Source organism: Sporothrix brasiliensis, assembly GCF_000820605.1.
Source record: "Sporothrix brasiliensis 5110 chromosome Unknown Cont16, whole genome shotgun sequence".
In the NCBI taxonomy this organism is placed as follows: Eukaryota; Fungi; Ascomycota; class Sordariomycetes; order Ophiostomatales; family Ophiostomataceae; genus Sporothrix; species Sporothrix brasiliensis.
This window is the reverse complement of record NW_024467135.1, coordinates 580,603-602,503: the sequence shown is the minus strand read 5'-3', so window position 1 is coordinate 602,503 and position 21,901 is coordinate 580,603. Positions and strand designations below refer to the sequence as shown.

Genomic DNA, 21,901 nt, shown 5'->3' with positions numbered 1-21,901 from the left:
AAAAATGTAGTCATGCGCGTGACTAATACAAATTACTTGTTTTAAGTGGATTAGCGTCCGCGAAATTTTGACATGCTTTGTCGCTTGGAATAAGGAACAATGCCCAGTAGTGAAAATTCCGGGCGGCTTTGTACAGTGTGCAATGTTGGGCAGAAAGTACAAGAGGGCCAAAAACTACCCCTCATTTTTATGCAACCGCATGTACCTCGATGTTGACTCTTTCACGTATTGAACCTCCAATGGTTGCCCCTCATCATCCTCTGGCATTTCACATTTTATGGCCCTACTTTGAAGCATTTCGTGGTCACACGACGGCTTGCTTCTGCCGCTCTACAATTTCCTTTTTACGCAAACAACCGCCCGGCACTCCTCGAAGTTTCAACGCAGTTATATCGCGCTTGCCTGTTCTCTAGCAGAACAGACAGTTACAACCTGGGCCGCCCGATACATTCCATTTCTCCCCTCTTATCAATTAACTTTCGAATATGGCCGGTGGTCAAGCGCCCGGTGCGAACTCGCGTGGCCGTGGTGGCAAGTTCCGGAAGTTCACACGCGGCGGTAAGTCCTCCACAGGAAGAATCCCATGCTCGAAGTTCATTTGGCTGACGATGGGATCTCACAGGTGGCAAGCACTTCTCTCGTAACCTGCGGCCTCTCGATGCCGATGGCAATGAAATTAGCATGTGGAGCGAGGATGGCGTACCAAAACAAAACGGGAGTGACGACTCGGAGGACGACGACTCAGAGGAGGTTTCCGACTCGGAGGAAGACTCTGATGATGCTGCCCCTTCTTCGAGTGCTGCCTTAGCGGCATCCGCAGCATCCCGCGAGGATCGCAAGAAGGAGAAGAAGGCCCGTAAGGAGGCAGCGATCGCTCGTGCCAAGGGCCAGGCCATCCAAGTGGGCGATCTACCATCCAGCGAAGACGAGAGTGACGACGAAGATCTTCCTACCAACCCGAACCACTCGCGGGCTGCACGAAGCCAGACGAAAGTGGCTTCAGCCTCTGGGAACCGCGATGTTGACGAAGCTGGCGAGGGAGTCAAGGATCTAAGCCTAGGCGGTACTACCGCGCCCCAATCTCGTCGGGAGCGTGAGTCTCTCGAGGCCCAGCAGGCCAAGGAGCGTTACCGCAAACTGCACGAGCAGGGAAAGACGGACGAGGCCAAAGCCGACCTGGCGCGCTTGAGAATCATTCGAGAGAAGCGTGAGGCCGAGGCGGCGCGGAAACAGGTAAGTTGGGCGTCTTGTGGTCCCAATACGAAGTCTCTTATAACTAATACGTCACCTCGCCCAGGCCGAGAAGGAGGAGCGGGAAGCATTAGAAAAAGCTCGCAGAGAAGAGACCGAGGCGCGCGAGGCGAAGAAGCGGGAGGCTGCGCTGGGTAAGCCCAAAAAGGCAAAAAAATAAGTGATGGTCCAAAATAAGGCAAAGATCTAAATAATAGAGACCTCATTAGCATGCTCAAATTCAGGCCTCCAATACATAGAGACTAATGCATTATAGCGATTACATGTCAGCCTACGGTACTCGGATGAGGATGGGGTGTGTAAAGCAAAAGAACCCCAACTATTCTAACGCCTTATATTACATATTAAAATCCGCCTCACGGTCTACGTGACACGATCTACCCCATGCACCAGTATACCGAAATGCTAGAACCTCTCTAATCTAAGCCAAACATTTCATGTACATTGCACTAGCCAGTGCTTTTAGCCTAATTTGCCTGTCTACCTGTCCCTCGACTACTCTCAAGTCAAAGATGCTGGCGACGTCTGTCAAGATATATCCTTACATTCCGTGAAGTCCTTCTGTACCTACCGAGTCAGCCCAGAGCTGGTCAAAGTCTACGCCATTTTCTTGGAATACATCCCGCACCTCTTTAGCAACTATTGCTTGCCTTTCTGCATCGCCAAGACCTCCAGGCCGCGTAGCCTCGAACTGAATAATTTCAATCCAACGGAAAAACAAGTCCTCCTTCCCAATCGTAGCGAGCGCATCACGAAAAGCAAACACTTGTCTGCGGCGAATGTCATCGTCACCCGAGGAGGCACTAGAGCCAACACCACCACCTAGTGACCGCAAGTCTACAGTCAGCCAGCCATAGTCGTCATGGTGAAGAAGTGTCAGTGATGTAAAGGCCTCGAGCGCGAGTTCCTTTTTGTCCACCAGGTGCGTCGCCAGCACCATCAAGTTCCAATCCAGGTCCCAATTGCCGTCCATGGTGAGGTAGCCCGTCTTTTGCTGGGTCAACAGTGGCGATGTCGCTTGGCTGATGTGTGCAACAAGCAGGCGACGAGCATCCTCATCGTTGACCAGATCCATTTTCGTCGTGGCGCCACTGTTGCTGCCGGCCGCATCTTCCGATATGGTGCTATTCTTTGTCGATGAATACCACGAGCGGCTGCGGCGAACGTAGATCTCCTTGTCGCGGAAGCCGACCTGCATCCGCCAACCAACGGGGTTGCCATGTGTGGTACCGAAACAGAACTCAATGGGCCATGGCCAGACAAAGACACACAGGGTAAGGTCTAGCATAAAAGTAAAGCCACGGCGGAATATCACAGAGATTAACTGGTTCCAGGACAGATCCTTGGCTAAAAACGTCGTGGCATTGGCGGTACCAAGAGCGGATTGGAGCAGCAGGTAGTAATATGGTCCAATGTACCAAACCCGTAGAGCAAACAGTAGCACAACGCCAATGTTCATGAGAACCGGGACACTGAATATCTTTCGCTTAAAGGACGCAGGTTTGCTATCAATGTGTGCGATATAGATATGGCGGGCGGAGAGTTGGTCGAAGAATGGCTCCAAGCTGTCAGGGGCCTTCTTGAAGGGCACAGGTGGTTCGTTGTTGGAAATGGTGTCTGATTTGCGGGCACCAGACGCCTTGCCGGCCCTTTTTGTAGCCATTGATGGGATATGGTTATTCAAAGGGTGAGGGGAAAGACTTTGGAAGTCGACGATAGGAGTGTCGAGGTTACCGTGGATCAAGCGTAAAGAGCATAGATGGTAAGGAGCTCATGGAGAGGTGAATGTAAAAAAGGCACCAAGGGGAACAAGGAAGCCTTATTCTGTTATATGTGGGCCCAGGAGCACGAGACAAGGTACAAGAAGCAAAGCTAAATGGTATTTGGCGTGACGTGGAATCGCGCTTTCTAATCGCCCAATTACCCGTTAATAGCATATTATGCGCAAAATGTTTTTCAACGGCCAAAATTTTTGATTTTACGACAGAAGCTCTGCAAGGAACATTAAAGCGTTTCGACCGCCAGACCTTTGCCATGATACGCGGGAACCTACACAATGTAAGTTCTATATAGTTTATGTTTCTTTTCCCCGGAATGTAATTCTGACATTCTAGGGGCCCCGACAGTCGTGTCCGTCAATCCAACTTCTCATTCGACTCCATCAGCCGGCAGCATCAACAAGCTGTCTCCATACATCGCAACGGAGATGGTATGAACGAGATTGGTCCCAGGCGTCCTTCAATGACCCATCTTATCCGAAGCGCAGGTATGGCCCGCCTCAACGTGAAGCAGCCACCACAGGCCGCGTAAGCCCTTTCAGCAGAGAGTTGCCAAAGGATCGAAGGCCGAGTCTATTTGCGCAAACTCCTAACCAACCTCCGAGACTACCCCCGTCGCCAGGTTTAAGTGGCTCATCTAGCCCGTCTAACGGAGAATTGGATTCCGGCCAAGGAAATGCCTGGGGGAAGTTGGCTCAGAGGCCGTCTTTCCGGCGCCCGGGCGGTCAACAATCCCAGGGAGACGGCAGTCTGGTACCAACGTTTCGGCGCCAATCTATCAAACCGGCCTCTAAATACGCTGGCGAAATACAGACCTCGTTGCGACCTGAGCCAATCCGGCGAAGTCCGGAACCGGGCTCAAACGGCACAGATGGGAACCCGCAAAGTACGGATCAGTTCTGGTCGCAGTTGGAGTCACGCATCGGAAAGGGCTCCGCAGAGCGAGATGGACGGCAACAAAAAAATACAACAGCCCGGTTGGGCCAGGCGCCTCGATCTCCGCGAAACACTGGGGCGCACACTGGGCGGGGCAACCGGACTAGGAGCGAAGGTGTCGCCAGTAGCAAGGGGCAGGTTTCGCAGTGGATTGGTGAGCAAAGTAACGCATTTGGTCCCGACTTTGATACGAATGTCCCGACAATCATGGCCTCGGAATTTGGGTCTCATGGTGACCGCGGACCTCGTACGAAGCATCGCAAAGAAAAGCCCGTGTCATCGAAATCAAAGGGTAGAGGACGCTCCCAAGACAGGGGATTTGTGACGGACGGGGAAGACGATTTCGAAGATTTCGACAGGGTTGCCGAAGACCGGCGCGCGCGCAAAGCGGAGAAAAGGCGTCAGCGTGAAATAGCGGCGTCGGCGTCGGGGCCGACACCAATCCTATTGCCACAGTTTATCAGTGTCTCAGACCTGGGACAGGCTCTTCGCGTAAAGCCACAAATATTTATGCAACAACTCGGCGAACTTGGCTTCGAGGACATAACTCTCGAAAGCGTCATGACAGGTGAGACGGCCGCGCTTGTCGCGCAGGAATATGGCTACGAACCGACGGTGGACACTGGCGCGACGATCGACCTTAAGCGCAGCCCACCACCTGAAGATCCTTCAACGCTACCACCACGACCGCCTATCGTGACGATCATGGGCCACGTCGACCACGGCAAGACGACGATGTTGGACTGGCTACGCAGTTCGTCTGTGGCTGCTCAGGAACACGGTGGAATCACACAACACATTGGAGCCTTCTCCGTCGCGCTCAATAATGGGAAGCAAATCACATTCCTGGATACGCCGGGCCATGCGGCATTCCTGACCATGCGTCAGCGTGGTGCCAGTGTTACTGACATCGTGATTCTGGTCGTGGCTGCGGATGACGGTGTCAAACCGCAAACGCTGGAGGCACTGAAGCATGCACGAGCCGCTAACGTACCAATCATTGTGGCCATCAACAAAGTTGACAAAGACGAGGCCCGTGTTGACCAGGTCAAGGCCGACCTTGCACGTCACGGCATCGACATCGAAGATTTTGGTGGCGATGTGCAAGTTGCATGCGTGAGCGGGAAAACCGGTCTTGGCATGGATGTACTCGAAGAAAATATCCTCACTCTCTCCGAGATTTTGGATGTACGGGCGGATCCCAACGCGATGGCCGAGGGCTGGGTGCTCGAGTCGAGCGTGAAGAGCATTGGGCGGTCAGCATCTGTCCTGGTGAAGAGTGGCACCTTACGCAAAGGTGACTTCATTGCTGCCGGGACCTCATGGGCCAAGATTCGCTTGATGCGGAACGAAGCCGGTGTGGAGGTCGAAGAGGCTCACCCAGGAACCCCAATCGAGATCCTGGGCTGGAGAACCCTTCCTGATGCCGGCGACGAAGTTCTTCAAGCTCCGACAGAAGCGCGCGTCAAAGAGGCGATTAGCTACCGCCTTGATGCCAAAGAACGCGAAATGGCGGTCTCTGAAGGAGAGGCACAGGAGCAAAGAGACAAAGAAAGGGCAGCGTTGGCCAAAGCGGCGGCTATCGCTGCCATGACCGAAAATTCCAGGCGAAAGCCAAATGCCGCTGCTGCGGGTGATAGCGCAACGAGGGATGCAGAAGAAGGCAATGGCCTAAAGACATTAAACTTCATTGTCAGGGGTGACGTTATGGGCTCTGTTGAAGCGGTATGTGCGGCCATTATGGAGATTGGTAACAATGAGGTCAGGCCAGTGGTGCTGCGCTCAGCGCCTGGTCAGGTTACGGAATCTGATATTGAGCACGCTGCCGTAACGAACAGCATCGTGGTCAACTTCAACTCGACGCTACTTGGCACAATCAAGAAGATGGCCAAGGATGCCGGCGTTGCGGTTCTGGATTACACTGTCATTTACCACTTGGTTGACGAGATCAAGGACAGACTTTCAGAGCTGCTGCCGCCGATTATCACGAGTAAGGTCCTGGGCGAAGCCGAGGTTTTACAGGTGTTCCCGATCAACCTGCGCGGCCGTGTGTTCAAGAACATTGCCGGATGCCGAGTGCGCAACGGCCAAGTAACCCGTACCGGCTTATATAGGCTGTTCCGGAACAACAAGTTGATTTTCCAAGGTGAGCACTCGGTTTGAACCGACATTTGTGATTCCAGGTCACCCACTCTCCGAATTATATCGCTAACACTTTTAATAGGTAAATTGGAGACTCTCAAGCATGGCAAGAAAGAAGTAAGTGAGATGCGCAAGGGTACTGAATGCGGCATGTCGTTTGAAGAATGGGAAGACATCGAGGTTGGCGACAAGATCCAAGCCTACGAAGAAATCCGTGAGAAGAGGCGACTATAGGTGGGAAGCCCTTTGACAGTTCCATTTACTTGTAACAGTACTTTTTTTCTATTGTATTTGGGATATTTGGCGCACCGAGGCATTTATAAACTAAAAAGGATCATCGCGAGAGGTTGCATTTGGCGGCTGCAGATTTTGTACAGAGAAGGATACGGATGGCCCCCTGGTGCATTGGTGCATATGTATAGATTAACCACTTCCGCGCTCGTTACACTTCAATTGTGCAGATTTCGTTTCAATGTGCTTTTGTTTGAGCCGCATGAACCATGGCAGGCATTTCTTAACCCTCACATCAACCCCTCCTACTTGCGGGTACGTAGTTTGAAGTAAACGTCCTTGTCGATATGGCCGCTCTCGCCTTTTCCTTCTTGAGCTTTGCTAGGCCCGTGCGATCCGTTACGGGCGTGGCCATAATAATTTGATCCAGCTCCAAGTCGTCGGCAGCATTGCCGCTGCCGAAATCGCTTCCAGCGCCATTATCCTCATTCTCAGATGAGTCGTATTGCTGATCATTGTCGGAATCTGGCTCTGCATCGGAATCTGGCCGGAGCTGTCCTGGCCGCAGCGGCGCCTCTGCAGGCTTCGTCAGCTGTTTTACAGTCTTCTCGGTTGGAATGGCAAACGGCTTAGATGCTAAAACTTTTCGGCGAATCTCTTCCATTTCCGCGTCGTCATCGCTTTCGCCGGATATGTCGAATGGGTCTTTGTCGTCATCCTCGTCAGCGACTGCTTCACCCTCTTCCCTATCACTGCCTCCTTCGCTTCCACCCCCGTCACTATCGTCCTCGTCTTGACTCCCCCCACTGACTCTGCTTATGCTTCTGAGGTTTACGTTGCCTCCTTTCCACATATCAGTCTCTTGTCGGCTTTCGCTATACTCGCGCTCGAGCTGCTCGATCCAGTCGGCTTCAGCCTCTTTAACCGCTAGAGCATCCGCACAGGCCGCGTACTTGTCCAGAAGGGTTCTGTTGATGTTGAGAAACTCCTCGCCATAGGAGAACGGCGCCAACACACCCTCCGCCCATTCTGGCTGTCCGCAAATGTAGAACGCGGCCGCAAGTGCCTCGACGCAATTGAGCCGCCACGGCTTGCCATAGTTGACCGAGTTCGCTGCCACTAGGTACGGCAGGAGTCGTTCACACTTTCCACCGACTTTGTTCCACTGCACCTCCTTGGTCCGTGCCCACGAGCACTCAACGACAGCAGCACCGAACTGAGCCATGAGCTCCTTGTCTGCCGGGCTGACAACGCTGCGACCGTTAGGCGTGATCACAACGCCTGCATATCGCTGGCCCAGATGCAGCTCTCGCATGAGGCCAAGCTTCATCAGCTTCTTTCCGGAACAGCGCTTGGGGTCACAGTGGCCGAGATCCCAGCACGCAGCTTTGAAAGCAGGCCGGCGAGATGAGCCGCTGCTGTCGTCTCCACCGCCCCCGGCCCCTTGGGGCCGGGGCCGCGATAGGCCGAGAGGCTTTTTGCCTTTGCCGTGATAATCCTTTTTATGTCGCACCATCGTATACGTTCGTGATTTGTTCGGCTTTGTTTCGGGTCGTCTCGTACAGGGTACAGCTTCTAGAAGAAGCAGTACGAACGCATCTGTAAAGCCACTAACATATTTTTGTCGTCTATCATTTAGCTGGGATTTGGTGGGGTGTTGTCTCATCACACGGGCTGTACAGTGTATATGAACAGTGCAAAATTTCATTTCTACATGGTCTCTCACTGGCCAACTCGCCTCATAAGTAATTACGAGTCACCTACCTAACAGGAAGAGGTCGGCTGGAACCTCAGTCAAGCTCCCTCGCCTTTCCCGAGGTGCCTATCCGCAACCAGGTGGCACCGCATCGACGACGACTACAACCTCAACACTCGATGCTATTATATACAAATTCATCCACCGGAAGCTAGCTACTGCTGCATTTTAGAAGACAGCTCGACGTCCCAGGCCGCACACATTCGGGATATAAGGCACGCTACGCAGACAACAAAAGGGGGATTGGCCTTCGAGACCGACGGATCTGGGTGCATCACTATTGCCATCGACCGAGAGACCAAAAGGACCAAAAGCACGTGTTAGTACGAGTATCGGTTTCTTGTGTACCATGGAGGCGTCCTCTGCTCGCTACGCGGCGCGCGACCGGTGGAGCGATGTTGCGTTTCCGGCGCCGTCGCAACTGCAGCGATTCATCCAGAGTGCTTGTAGCCCGGAGAACTATGAGCCCAATTTGGCGCTCAACCTAGAGATCGCCGACCTGATCAACTCCAAGAAGGGCACAGCGCCTCGCGAGGCCGCGACGACCATTGTCGGTTACGTCAACCACCGCAACCCCAATGTGGCGTTGTTGGCTCTGAACCTTTTGGACATTTGCGTTAAAAACTGCGGCTACCCCTTCCATCTCCAGATCAGCACCAAGGAATTTCTGAACGAACTCGTCCGACGTTTCCCCGAACGCCCACCTCCCCGACCGACCCGCGTGCAGCTTAAGATCCTCGGCGCCATCGAGGAGTGGCGAGGCACAATATGCGAAACCAGCCGCTACAAGGAAGACCTAGGCTTCATTAGGGATATGCACAGGCTGTTGAGCTATAAGGGCTACACATTCCCGGAGGTCCGCCGTGAGGACGCTGCCGTATTAAACCCTAGCGACGTATGTCGGCGACAGACCAATACCTTATCAGATTTGCCAGAGACAACTGCTAATTCATCGTCATAGAACCTTAAATCCGCCGAAGAGATGGAAGACGAAGAGCGCGAGGCACAATCGGCGAAACTCCAGGAGCTGATTCGTAGAGGAACACCCGAAGACTTGCAGGAAGCGAACCGCCTGATGAAGGTCATGGCTGGTTACGACACGCGGTCTAAAGTCGACTACCGTGCAAAAGCCGCCGAAGAAGTGGCTAAGATTCAACAGAAGGCGAGTCTTTTGGAGGAGCGCCTTGCGTCTTTCCAACCTGGTGAAGACTCGATGAAGGATGGCGATGTGTTCGATGAGCTCGCGTCGGCCTTGTCAAGCGCACAGCCAAAGATCCAGAAGATGTGTGAGGAGGAATCGGATGACCATGCGGCTGTAGCCCGGTTGCTTGAGATCAACGACAGCATACACCGCACGGTTGAACGCTACAAGCTCTTAAAAAAAGGCGACGTCGAAGGTGCTCACAAAATTGCACAAGGCTCACCCATTCCTCACGCATCTGTCCATGGGGCCGCGTCAGCGACACAGGAGCTGTCGTTGATCGACTTTGACGGCGACACCGTGTCTGAAGGTGCTGCACAGCCTTCTAATGGTGCCACAGGGACTGCATCTACACCTGGAGCACCCAAGTCAACTGGCATCGAAAACGATTTACTTGGATTGTCGTTCAATGAGCCGTCAACGAGTTATGGCCAGCCGGCACCAGGCGGCGTTGCCCTTGGTTTCGGTGCAAACAACAACGTTCCCGGGCCTGCCTTGCTCTCTTCTGTTACGCATCATAGTAGTGCCCGTGGTCCACTAGGTACACCGTCGCCTTCTGCATCGCCGCTGCCCTCTGCCACAACTGTAGGAGCCGGGCCCCCACCAACTACAGCACCATCAGACGCTTTCTCGTCGCTCTTCACTTCTGCGGCGTTGGAAGCGTCCAGCTCGGGCACACCGCAACCTAATTACCAATCTCCGGCGTTTGCACCTCCTAAATCAGCCTCGGTCGATCCCTTTGCGGCCCTATCTTCTCCTAAGTTCCGGTCGTCTGTATCTGCTAGTCCCGTTCCAGCACCCTCACCTGTCCCCGCCGCTGTGGCGGATGATGACGAGTGGTCCTTCTCATCCGCACTTCCTAGTGAGGCGGCGCCCTCGAAACCCAAAGAGTTCCGGGCAGTTATTGGCAGCGGGCCTATTAAGATCGACCTCTACGCAACACGAGCTCCAGCATCGCCAGCCGCTATTCATTTTGCGTTTGCATTCTCGAACACGACACAGCAGACAGTTACTGAGCTTCACTTTCAAACTGCTGTGACAAAGGTGAGCTCTTGTTACTATCTTGGAGACTATAACTTCGACATCTGCTTATAGCAGCCTTCTGACACTTTTATATAGGGTTTCGAGCTGAAGCTACAACCGCAGTCCGGCCGCACACTGGAGCCACTGCAAACACGTGGGGTCGTGCAGTCAATGGAAGTTGGGCATGCGAATGATAAAAGCCGTAAGGTTGGTGCAATCAAGCTGCGGTGGCGCCTCTCGTACCGGCTAGGCGAAGAGACGAAAACAGATATGGGCGAGGTGCAAGAGTTTGAGCTCGCGTAGGATAGAAGATGATAGAAAAGGATAGCAATTATGTAGCGGCGGTCTTCCATGAAAGCAAGTTGAATTAGATGGGGAAATGCGTCTGCTTTACTTTTTTTCTTCTCGTTTTTACATCACTGATTTGGCTTTCGTTTGATGGTTAAAATAAGAGACTCGTAGACAGTCGCTGTTTTACTTACTTCGCAGGGTTTGGGCCTTAACGTATGTGATCCACACGTAAATTGTACCTACTTGGTCGTGAATTCTCAAACAGATACCACGAGGATTGCGGTCCATTCCAAAAGGACAGTTGTGCGGACACGTAAATACATACGAAAATTAAATAAAGGAGAAAATAAGGGCGAATCTTATATATTTCATACGAGAAGAGATGTGACATCATTTTCTCCCTCGGGTGGGCTTGAACCACCAACCTTTGCATCGTCAACGTTCAGTGGCATAACAGACTAGCGCGCTATCCAATGGCGCCACGAAAGATTTGCTTACAAGGGGACGAAAACTCCCAATTCACCGTCGCACCGTAAGCGGCTGACCACTAACTGGCGGGAAGATTTGATGGGTTCCACTTTATAGCTCTGCCGTTGATGCTGTAGCTTTTTTTAGGCGTCGCGAACTACTTTGGAGTTTTACTCTCCAACGATAGTATCCCCTGAACCATACAAAAGCGCTCCTGTACAGGTATCTACTTGCAGGTCCTATCAATCAAAAGCCCCCCCTCTCAAAAGATAACAAAAACCACCACACTATGGGATCCGACGGCTCGGAGCACGGTGAACCATCGTTGCACTTGGACATACGTGGCGACAACGAGCGACGAGATCGTACGAAAGACAGTCGCAGTGATGGCAGAAGCAGGCGCAAATATGGAGAGTCACATCGGCTAGACAAAGAGGTTGGGTATTGGGGTGATACAAAGGGCGGGGCGAGGGACGAAGTCGATAGGCGCGACCGAAGAACCCGGGGAAACGACGAAGACAATCAAGGTGATCGCATCGACCAGCACAGACGACACCGAAGTGAACGAGACCGCCGAAGATCAAGATCACGGTCGCCTGGTAGACGGAAACGACACAGGCGGCGCGACTCGCCACATAATCATAGCCACCGGAAACGCGAGCCAACGGACCCTGGGCAAAAAGAGTACCGGGTACAGAGGAGACACTCGCACGACAGGCGACACGGCAGGCATGGCCGGGATGAGGATGACGACCAGTGGGGGCAGCAGCTGCATGATTTTGACGACAGTGCAGACAACGGCGGCAGCGAGGCCAATAGGGAGCGTAAGGCAACGCAGTCGGCCAAGCAGAGCGGGCCGTTGCCTGACCAGGCGTCGTCGTTTGCTATGGCCGAAGGCGGCGAGATTCCCAAGCCTCCCAAGGAGCAACCCAACTGGGGCACAACGGGGACGTTGGCAGCCGCATCCAATGCAGTGGCGCAGGACGACGGCTCCGTCATCACCCTCAAATACCACGAGCCTCCTGAGGCGCGGAAACCTTCGCCACGCGACCAGTGGAAACTTTTCGTGTTCAAGGATGATGCTATCGTTGACACGATCGACCTCGGCACACGCAGTTGCTGGCTAGCGGGACGCGATTCCGCGGTGGTGGACCTGCTTGCGGCGCACCCGAGCATTAGCAAGCAGCACGCGGTTCTGCAGTTTCGCTTTGTGGAGAAGCGGAACGAGTTTGGCGACCGTATTGGACGTGTGAAACCATACCTCCTGGACCTGGCCAGTGCCAACGGAACTAAGTTGAACCACGAAGAGGTGGCTACGCAGCGGTATGTCGAGTTGCAGGACAAGGACATGGTTCAATTCGGACACAGTGCGCGCGAATATGTTGTGATGCTTGCGCCGAAGACGTGACGCCGTATGGAACCAGGGGGCGTACATTTGTGTACGTTTCCATCCCTGTGCGGGCATGTCTAGAGGCCGCTGAATGACTTGGTCTGTGGTGTGGGTAGACAGATCCGGCAAATGCGACGATGATGTCTGGTGAACACATGTCTCCGTGGCAGAGCACGTGCGACATCCAAGCGTGTGGTGCCATAACGCCCTACTTGCAGAATAACAGCAGGCTTTGGACGCCTTGCGGTCGAGGTATAGTTGCGATGTCAGTGGGCAGTGGACGACCTTGGGAACAAGTTGGCGCTGGTAATACTTAGATGTTTATCTTATGATATGCTTCGCATAGACTCACATATATTTACTGAGCAGGATGAGCTTATCATGCAGTTAGTGTGCCCCGACCACTTCGTTTCCTTCCGTTTCACCGGGCGTAATCGCGTTTGCATCTCTGCAGGCTGCAGACGGATTGTATCTCGAGATCATCGCGAACCCCAGTAGGTTTAGATGGAAAGTTAGCCTTTCGTCCCCTAATTACGTTCGCCAATTCGCTTCAACGCAGCAGACGAATACACAGGCTCCAACGAATCGTCGGCTTACTTTGAGATTCGCATACCGTTGCCTACAACCCACCCCCCAAAGAAGCGGAACATGTCGCAGTTGTGAAATGCTGTATTGCTGCAGGCCAGGGGTGCATTTGCTGATGTGGCTGCGGCTTTACTAATCTGGCCACATGCCCGGATTCCTCGGAAGCGTCGATTATGATGCGATGAAGTTAAGTCACCACGAGGCAATTTTAAACCGTGAGCAAGGCTACCCTGAGTGTTATAAAAAGTACATCCATACACGACATCTTTACGACGGCATTCAGACTAGCTCGCGAGTGTTCACGACAAAGTTAAACAAGCGATGTGGATCGTCCTCAGTGACAGTCGGAGAGCGGATTTACTTTGCATTTCAAAACTGCATATGCAGGGGCAGGCGGAGTGATTGTGCGCGAGAATCGTAGCCCCAAACGAAAACGTTCGTTTGTATCCATAGACGCTGCGCAATCTGATACACTCGCTTTGCAGTTCTATTTGCCAGTTGAGGCCACCCCACAGCTCCTTGGCTGCCCAGGCGCCGCCCTGGCCCAATTAACAAGGCTGTCCAGTTAGTGGCACCTTTTGCCTGCCTTTGCGTCCCGATCATATAATTCGCTGCTCAACCTTTTCCTACTGGTGTTCCTGTGAGTATGAATCTTCGGTGCTACCCGAGTCTGTTTTTAAATTGCTTGTTTGTTCGTCGGCAACTGGTGCCGACTGGGCTTAAGAAAAGCCGTTAGAGTATCCCGTCTGTGCCTAGCCGGCCCTAGCCTGCCATGGCGCCCGCCCCTAAACCCCAGCTTCCGGGGTTAACCAGCGGCATGAAATGGAGGGTGACTGCCGGGGCTGGTGTCCGGCAGCCAGATTGTAAGGGAGGGTGGGAAAGGTGCAGCCACACGCACTCTCCACCAGGAGGCTCAGCTGCTGCCATACATACATTAAACCATGACAGTTGGGCCGACCAGGCCTCCTTTGCCGCTCCCCTTCCAGGCTCTCTGTAACCAACCTAGCCACCCCTAGTCATCGTATCCCGGACTCGTAGCCGTGGCCTGTTGTCATGGTCAGGCTCCAACATTGAGTACCCGACGAAGTAGTCAAGGCTGTTTACGGCCGAGTGAACCCAGTTAAAGTCGGCCTCTTTTGCTTTTGTGTTGTTTAGGGTTGATATGTGTTTGGTTCCATGGGCAAACACCCTTTCGGAGCAGATTCAGCAACAGGGCGGCATACAGTCCCGTTACGCCTTGTTTTCTGCAAGCCAGAACCGAGCGTCCTGCTACCCGTAAACAGGTAACGATGGAAGCCTGCTGGTCCTAACGTAATTACCGTCCCCTACAGAGCTACAAATGGCATGCAACAGACATGCAACTGCTTGTATCTTATCCTTAGCCCCTCCGCTCCTGCCATCTCTACGACCAAGATCAGAAAGTCAATACGGAACGGCCACTGACCCGCTTTTCCTCCCCTGTCAGACGACCTGAATCGACAGACAACAAAGTCATCTGAGCCTCTCATTTGTTGTCGCATAAATAGCAACATCTCCAACTACCTCTCATATTTTCTGGCAGCTCACTATTCGCTAGTCCAAGAACCCTACAGGCCGCCAATACCAAAACCATCGCCATCGAGACACAGCAAGAAGGCACATGCGGGTAGGCACATGCGGGTAAACGCCCAGAGCTGGCCGCATAAGCTTCCACCGCGACGTTTCAACGCCGCCTCTCCCCTTCTCGCCGTCTGGTTTCTTGGATACAGGAAGCTCGTTGGGCGGGCGCATTTCAACAACTAGTCGTCATTCTGTAGACGCGCCTATTTAAGGCAGTCCCAACCAGTGGCTTGCCTCGGATCGCAGCCTTGCGCCACGCACCCCCCTTTACACACCTCCTCAGTACCAGCACAGTTCGCCATCTTGTCGCCTTTCGTCGTGTTTCGCCGCCTCTTTGCTTTGGCCCCGTGTTCCTTTGCTTCCACGGTCCCCTAAACCCACTTCCCTCACTTACCCTTCTCCCGCTTCTCTTTCTCTCTGTTCGCCCTTTTTCACCCATAGGTACTACGCTTGTCCGCTGTCTGCGTCTTGAGGCAAGCAGCCCTGCTCGTCTTTGGCGCGCCCGTTCCAGCACCATTCGCCCTGGAACCTTTCTGCGCCTCTATTGACGACTGGCCTCGATGCGGCTCTTACTCCTATGTTTACGACTGCTTTGCGTCCAACAGACCGAGGTAATATAAAGGCAGGCCCTGGTCATTCATCCCTGAGCCCGTGTAGGTCCACCTTCCTTTTATTTCCATTCTGTTTTTCACTTCGACGTTCAACCTTTCCCACTCTTCTTTTAGCTTCCCACACCCACGAAGTCGTCTTCTCATACTTGTCTAACCCTCGCCGACCCCGAGTCTACAGCCCGTCTTGATACTCGCGCTGTGGCGCCAAGAAAGCTATAGTGTTTGCTCTTCTTCCATATCGACACCCTAAAAATGGTAAGCTATTCCTATCTTCATACAAAGCACTTCAACTTTTCCCAAGGGTATTCACCCCACCTTTCCGCCTTGCTCGGCATTCGGTCCGTCCCGTCATGACACTTCCCTCCAACGCAACCATCCTTCTAAATGCATGAGCTGACACTGGCTATTTGTTCCCCTTCCAGGAGTCGACCAACCTCGGGTCGTCGTCCCAGGGCTCAGTCAACCTTGATGTCTCTCGTTTCGAGGTGACGCCTGTCTTCACCCACCCCGACGCACATGTCGACATCATTCTCGTTCATGGTCTAAATGGCCAGCCGAAGCGGACTTGGACCGCGAAGAACGGCCTCTATTGGCCGGCAGAGCTTCTTCCAGAGACATTAAAAAAATCCCCTGCGAATATTCTCGTCTATGGTTACAACGCCGATGTCTACGGCAGAGGCACGGAGAGCAGTCCGAGCGACAACTTTATTTACCAGCATGCAATGACTTTAGTCAGCCATTTGACCGCTTTTCGCCAGAATAGGGGTACAAGCAACAACCCGCTCATTTGGGTTACTCACAGTCTCGGCGGAATATTGGTGAAGCGTGCGTTGCTTTACTCCAATGACCTCCGTGATGCTGACCACGAGGCGTCGCGGTCTATATATGTTTCGACATACGGCATCATCTTTCTTGGCACACCACACACCGGCTCCGGGCTGGCTTTCTGGGGTCGAGTCCTACAAGGAATGGGCTCTGCAGCACCCAAGAAGTTCTTTGACACCGAGCCCGTCCTGATCAAGTCGCTGAAGCGGAACAACGAACGTTTACAGGAAATCAACAATCACTTTCTGGACATTTACCAACGCTTCAAGATTCAAATGGTTCACGAGAACCACAAAACCGACCTGAAGGGAACAAAGTGAGCATGTCATGCCAGGTCCCCTTTCAGCACAGATTCTCCTGCGTATCTCTACTTGTAACGTCAGTTGACTGACTAGCAATTCAGGGCATTTGTTGTAGATGTCGACTCGGCAAGTCCTCAGCTGCCCGGTGTGACATACTACGGGATTGAAGCCGACCATTCAAATATATGCAAATTTGATGGTGCAAACGCCCCGGGCTACCAAACTATGGTCACGTCTATCCAAGAATGGGTCATAGAGGCCCCCCCAGTCATCGAAATCCGATGGACGGTCGAACATGAAGACCGTGTGGCTCGTGCGCGTCGTGAAATAGAAGAGCGTCGTTTGACTGTACGTCCAGACATCTATTTCCCGAGCCCTTAATGACTTTTCTTTGAGTTTTGATATGAGTCCCGTTTGCATCCACTAACGCAAGGACAGGCAACCATACGGGCAAGGAGTAAATCAAACGCCGGTAAGTCACGAATTGCCCCATATCTATTTGACTTGTCTTCATACTAGAACATTTCAGTACCATACATACTAAAACTATTGCTACACCCTCTTGCACAGATACAGACTTGATCGAAGGTATTCCCGACCTCTTGTCACTGAGGGCAGTGATGGCCAAGGTTGACTCTACTACTATACTCAGCCCAGGTGAACTTGTCGAGTCCCCCATTACCTCTATCCCACTCGCTTCAGCTGCGGCTACCTCACCGATGCCACTACTTCCTCCCCCTGTCTCATCAACGACCTCAGGTACCTCGACTGTCAAGCAGGACCCGCTATTTCTGCACCCGGAGAAGTTCCGTCCAAATTCTTACTTCGTTGGACGCAAGAGAGAGCTTGAGGAGCTTCACCGAAAGCTCACCGACAGTGCAAAGAGGGCAGAGGGAACTTCCGCAGTTGTCATCCAGAGCCTACCAGGTGGTGGAAAGACGCACCTTGCGCGACAATATGTTTTCCAACACCGGGACGACTACCCGGGTGGCATTTACTGGATTCGTGCTAAGTCCATCGCAGAAATGGAACAATTTTTCTGGACAATTGCAAAGAACGAAGCTTTGCGAAACATCGTGGAAAAGACCCTTGAGAAGAAACCCAGCTCTTCTAGCGATTCTCAGAAGGAGTTGTGTGATCCTCACAATATCGTCAACATCGTCCGGGCTTGGTTTAGCAGTTTCGATCAATGGCTTGTCGTGTTTGACGGCATCATTTTCAATACGCCCGGAATAGAGCGATTCATTCCCGATGCTAAAAACACGAGCATCATCTACACGTCCATCCAAAGCGATGTCTCTGGGCGTTACGAGTTTGACAATCCACAAATAATGAAGCTGGATATGCTCAGCCCGGAGGATGCGCGCGATTTGCTCTTGACCGAAATGGAGCGGAAAAAGCCCTGGAGGGAAGGCGAACGTGCACAGGCACTCGAGATTGTCAAACGCATGGGGTGTCTGCCATTGATGGTCCATGCTGCCGCCCGGCATATCAAAACAACCCGTGAGCCTCTATCCAAATACTTGAGAACCCTCCAAAATCGAATATGGGCTAGTGACCTTCCCGCATACTACAACGTATGGGACGAGCTCAAGTCTCGCGGCGCATACCCGTCCTTGAATCTCATGTACATCTTGGCTTTTCTGGGCGGCCGTGTTCCGGTTGGATTTCTCAATCTAGGTGAGTTTCGCCGCCTGGCGTACCTGTCTTTCCTGCCCACGTTGTCTCGTCAACACAGTGCACTAACGTAACTCAATTTAGGCCTCCATGCGCTGGATAGCAGGACACCGGTGTTGACTCGTGATGCGTCACACAGAAAGAGATCTCTTAACAACAGTTTGGGTACTTTAATTGCCTTTGCTCTTGTTGATCGCTACGAGGCGGATTCTGTCTCGCCAACGAGTTCGCAAACCAGTTCCAAACAGAGCCATGAAAGGAGGTCCGAATCTGTTGACTTGCTCCGAATTCACACCGTTGTCCAGCGCTTCTTTGTTGATGTTCTTACTGCTACTAAAGATGCCGACTTCTGGCTCGAGCGCTCGGCAGATGTGTTCTGCCATGCTTTTGATGAGGCGGATAGGCTTAATGGTAGAAGACCCGGTCTATTGGACGATTACCGCTGCTTCAAAATACACGGTGAGATGTTGTTACAACACTTGGCCAACTCAGAAAAGAAATCGCCACTTCCTCCCGGCCTGGCCAGTGCCGGGGTACAGATCCGTTCTCGACTCGGTGCCTGCGAGGAAGCTATCATGAAGCTCTCGGAAGTCACGCAGGCTCACATTTTCAACGAGATGGGCACGCGCCCATCAAGTTACGAGAGCCTAACAACCACATCTGTTTTCGAACGTGCAAACAGCTTTTCAGACTCCTCGGTAGCCGGTTCTGCCAACTCATCCAGCCAAGCTAGTACTGACAACTCGGGAATCTCCTCGCGAACGGGTACTGGATTTGATGACGAAAGAGCTGGCGTTCACATCATTAACACCAACCCCGCAATCAACATGGATATCGACAGTCCAATCGACCTCGAAGCAGAAATGCAATTCGGCGACACAATTCTACATCCCAACGACGGGAAAGGGAAAGCTCCAGTGCACCAAGTGTGGACCAACCCTCCAATTGCCAATGCTAGCGGCGGAACTCTGTACCAGTCACCAGACCTTATCTTCTCTCCCTTCGTCCCAGGGGGTGGTGATCCATATGGCTGGCATGTACCATACCCGACGGCCCAGAATACAATTCCTGCCCCACCATCTCCGGAGGACGACAATGGAACTGACCAGGCTGTAACCGAAGTGCCAACGCCGAAGCTTCCGGATATTTCGCCTATCAGGCCAGAGGCAAAGGATTACGACTCTCCGTCGGCAGGATTTGGGATGCTTTACTCTGATCCTGCCGTACTTAATCACCGCGTTGTTCAACGGAACTACGAGCACCGATACCGAGATCGAGCAGGGGCGTGGAGAGATAAAAACATCAGCGACCCTCGAAGCAGCGTGAGCCGCGAGTTTGCGGAAGGATCCTTGTTCATTCCTGAAAGCGATAGCTTCAAAGCAGAGCTTCCCGAACACGGCTCCTCGGTGACCGGCGGCGTGGCAAAGCACTCTCTCAGTAAATTTCGGTCTTGGGCCAACTCAGCATCGCCTCCACGCCCGAGACTAGAACCGACGATACTAGAAGACGGCACCAAAAGGGATACCGACCAGAATCAAAGCAAGAACCGAGCACAGAGCACAGGGACATTGGGCGTCCGACCCCTTATAACCCTTTATGAAAACACAAAGGGACACGAGTCCGCCCGCCACGGCGTAGAGGATGGGCACGGAACCGTACCGTCAGATGTCGTCGCGATGTCTTTCAACTCTCCAAAAAGGACCTCACAGTCCCCACCATCAAGTTTCAGGAACTCACTGAAGCGTCTCAGGGGTCTCAAGGAGCTTTTGTCATTTGGTTCTGCTTCAGCGAGTTCCTTTGTTGCTTCAGAAGAACAGAAAACTGAGAATATCGCCCCATCTGATCCCGAAATTGCATCTGCCGCGCCGGATACGGAGGATGCACTTGCAAGCAGCATTGATAGCCTGCTCCGCTCGCAGCCTGGGACATTTTTGAGGGGCTCTCGGACAGCCAGATCAACCCCTAACCAGGGCTATGGCCCGTTCATGCCCCCTCCGTATCACTCCTCATCCCAATATCTCTCCAATTCGATTACAACGCATCAGGAGGAAAGTATCGTGAATGATGGCAATGTCGAGAACACAGATAGTATTGCTCAAAGTACCCTACCAGATTCCATCCATCAATGGGGCAGCGATGTCTACCACCCTGGCAACCAGCGAATAAGTTCGTCTGAGTTGAGTATTGGGATTGCCGCCCAAGACCGAACAGCGGCTTCCTACCAGGCACCGCTACACCCGAGCCACTCCCGGCAGTCTTCTCAGTATTTGCAACAACCCACGGGGCCGTCTCAGGAACAAACCGCACTTGAATCTCAGCAGATTCAACGCAATTTTTTACGACCAAACCAGAATGTTGATGGATATACTTCGCAGCCAATGTCTCGCAACACAAGCGCTCAGTCTCAGCCATCTGCGTACGGCCACGCTCACTACCAAACTCGGCTCTCGTCCATCCCCGCCAATACGGCACCGCCGCCCAACCAAGCGGGAGCGTACCTTCCACATGATCGCAGCTTACCTCAGTCTGTGGACGGTCGATCTATGACAGCGGGTGCACGGCAAATACCTTCTCTGCGAAGGAATAGCCAATCGTCTCTTGTACAAACAGAACCGTCTCCACAAACGACGAATCCTTTCGCAGATGTCAACACTAGCTATCGGCAGTGGGAGGAAAGGCATCAAGAGCATCACCACGAGAGGCCACCTTACCTGCACGGCCCATTTACGGTGTGGTTGGAGGTTGGGGAACCGTCTGCTTTCCGACCTGTTCCCACGGCTTATGGCACAGGTGCTCTTGCAAATAACAGCGACACAAGGAGCGGTAGTAGCAGCGGTAGCGTCGGAGGTGCAGGCTCGAGAAAACCGGACAGCGTGGTGATGTCTCGGTCGCAGTCTGACCAAGGGCCAGAACACGTCTCAGCAACTGGTGCCTGGGATTCCAGAGGCATTGCTACTGTGCATATGGGCATACAGAATATAACTCGGAGTGGCCCATACCCTTCCCAGATTACGCATGTCGAGGGAGACGAGCATTCGTCTGAGCCGATATCCAAAAGCGTTTCAGGAACCGGAAACAGAAAAGTACAGATGGGAGAATCCAACGACAACGACAGCGGTGTTTCGTGAAGGGGGATTTAATGCAGTCATTATGTGCAGTAGAGCACGTGAGTTCCTAGGCCATACGTTGATCTCCACATCGATTTATTTATCGTTTTATTTTCTCTGATTATTCTTCCTTTGTTTTCCCTCTTGTTTCTCTGTCTGCTGGGTTTTCTGGCGTCTCCCTTTTCTTCTTGGTCTATCCATCTTCCATTCATAGCGTGCTATTTTTTGTTGTCTCTTTTACAGGTCTTGTGTGTTCTCTGCCCCCAATTATTGACTCTCATTTTGACGGTATTTTGATTCTACCCTGTTTCAAATCGAACTCAAGATAGATTTTCGTCGTTCAGTTATAGGTTGTCCAGTGTTTGCATTATAAACAGTGATAAACAGAAATTGACTGCATTTACCATACCCTGTTGAGTATCGACTCTACGTCTTTACGATAACTCGATTGGGATAGCAAGAGACTTTTTATTGGCGATACGCTCATGTTCTGTTTTCACTTGTTACCCGCCACAATATCATGGTGCTTCAATACCTACTATCGTTGACCAAAAAGTATGCAAGCCAAACAAACAAAACAATTGGTGACGAAACTTAATTCACAGCTTTATATACGAGGCTTCTTATTCTCCAAGCCCGTTTCATAACAATTAATTTAGAGATAACGACTCGGATACAATTCTATCACAAACCGCATCCAAGATCAATAATAAGCGAGAAACAAAAGT

The 21,901-nt window shown here is 52.4% G+C and overlaps 6 protein-coding genes across 6 annotated transcripts; 4 read left to right on the top strand and 2 right to left on the bottom strand.

Annotated features, from left to right (window-relative positions):
* Positions 1–485: 485 nt before the first annotated feature.
* On the top strand, positions 486–1,411 carry SPBR_04369 (uncharacterized protein; the record flags this gene model as incomplete). Its single annotated transcript, XM_040762652.1, has 3 exons — positions 486–558; positions 623–1,233; positions 1,298–1,411. 3 exons carry the CDS (start codon positions 486–488, stop codon positions 1,409–1,411), a joined length of 798 nt encoding a protein of 265 aa, XP_040621463.1.
* A 381-nt stretch (positions 1,412–1,792) lies between these two features.
* Positions 1,793–2,914, bottom strand: SPBR_04311 (uncharacterized protein; the record flags this gene model as incomplete). The annotated part of the gene is made up of 1 exon (XM_040762594.1): positions 1,793–2,914. One exon carries the CDS (start codon positions 2,912–2,914, stop codon positions 1,793–1,795), a length of 1,122 nt encoding a protein of 373 aa, XP_040621462.1.
* Positions 2,915–4,172: 1,258 nt separating this feature from the next.
* On the top strand, positions 4,173–6,341 carry SPBR_04135 (translation initiation factor IF-2; the record flags this gene model as incomplete). Its single annotated transcript, XM_040762418.1, has 2 exons — positions 4,173–6,111; positions 6,190–6,341. 2 exons carry the CDS (start codon positions 4,173–4,175, stop codon positions 6,339–6,341), a joined length of 2,091 nt encoding a protein of 696 aa, XP_040621461.1.
* Positions 6,342–6,633: 292 nt separating this feature from the next.
* Positions 6,634–7,854, bottom strand: SPBR_04289 (pre-rRNA-processing protein TSR3; the record flags this gene model as incomplete). The annotated part of the gene is made up of 1 exon (XM_040762572.1): positions 6,634–7,854. One exon carries the CDS (start codon positions 7,852–7,854, stop codon positions 6,634–6,636), a length of 1,221 nt encoding a protein of 406 aa, XP_040621460.1.
* A 589-nt stretch (positions 7,855–8,443) lies between these two features.
* Positions 8,444–10,621, top strand: SPBR_04133 (uncharacterized protein; the record flags this gene model as incomplete). Its single annotated transcript, XM_040762416.1, has 3 exons — positions 8,444–8,989; positions 9,056–10,339; positions 10,415–10,621. 3 exons carry the CDS (start codon positions 8,444–8,446, stop codon positions 10,619–10,621), a joined length of 2,037 nt encoding a protein of 678 aa, XP_040621459.1.
* Positions 10,622–11,366: 745 nt separating this feature from the next.
* SPBR_04027 (uncharacterized protein) lies at positions 11,367–18,135 on the top strand (the record flags this gene model as incomplete). The annotated part of the gene is made up of 8 exons (XM_040762312.1): positions 11,367–11,442; positions 11,627–11,768; positions 11,807–12,444; positions 15,656–16,403; positions 16,491–16,737; positions 16,828–16,861; positions 16,960–18,069; positions 18,128–18,135. The coding sequence occupies 8 exons, from the start codon at positions 11,367–11,369 to the stop codon at positions 18,133–18,135; spliced, it is 3,003 nt and encodes a 1,000-aa protein (XP_040621458.1).
* Between the last annotated feature and the right edge of the window lie 3,766 nt (positions 18,136–21,901).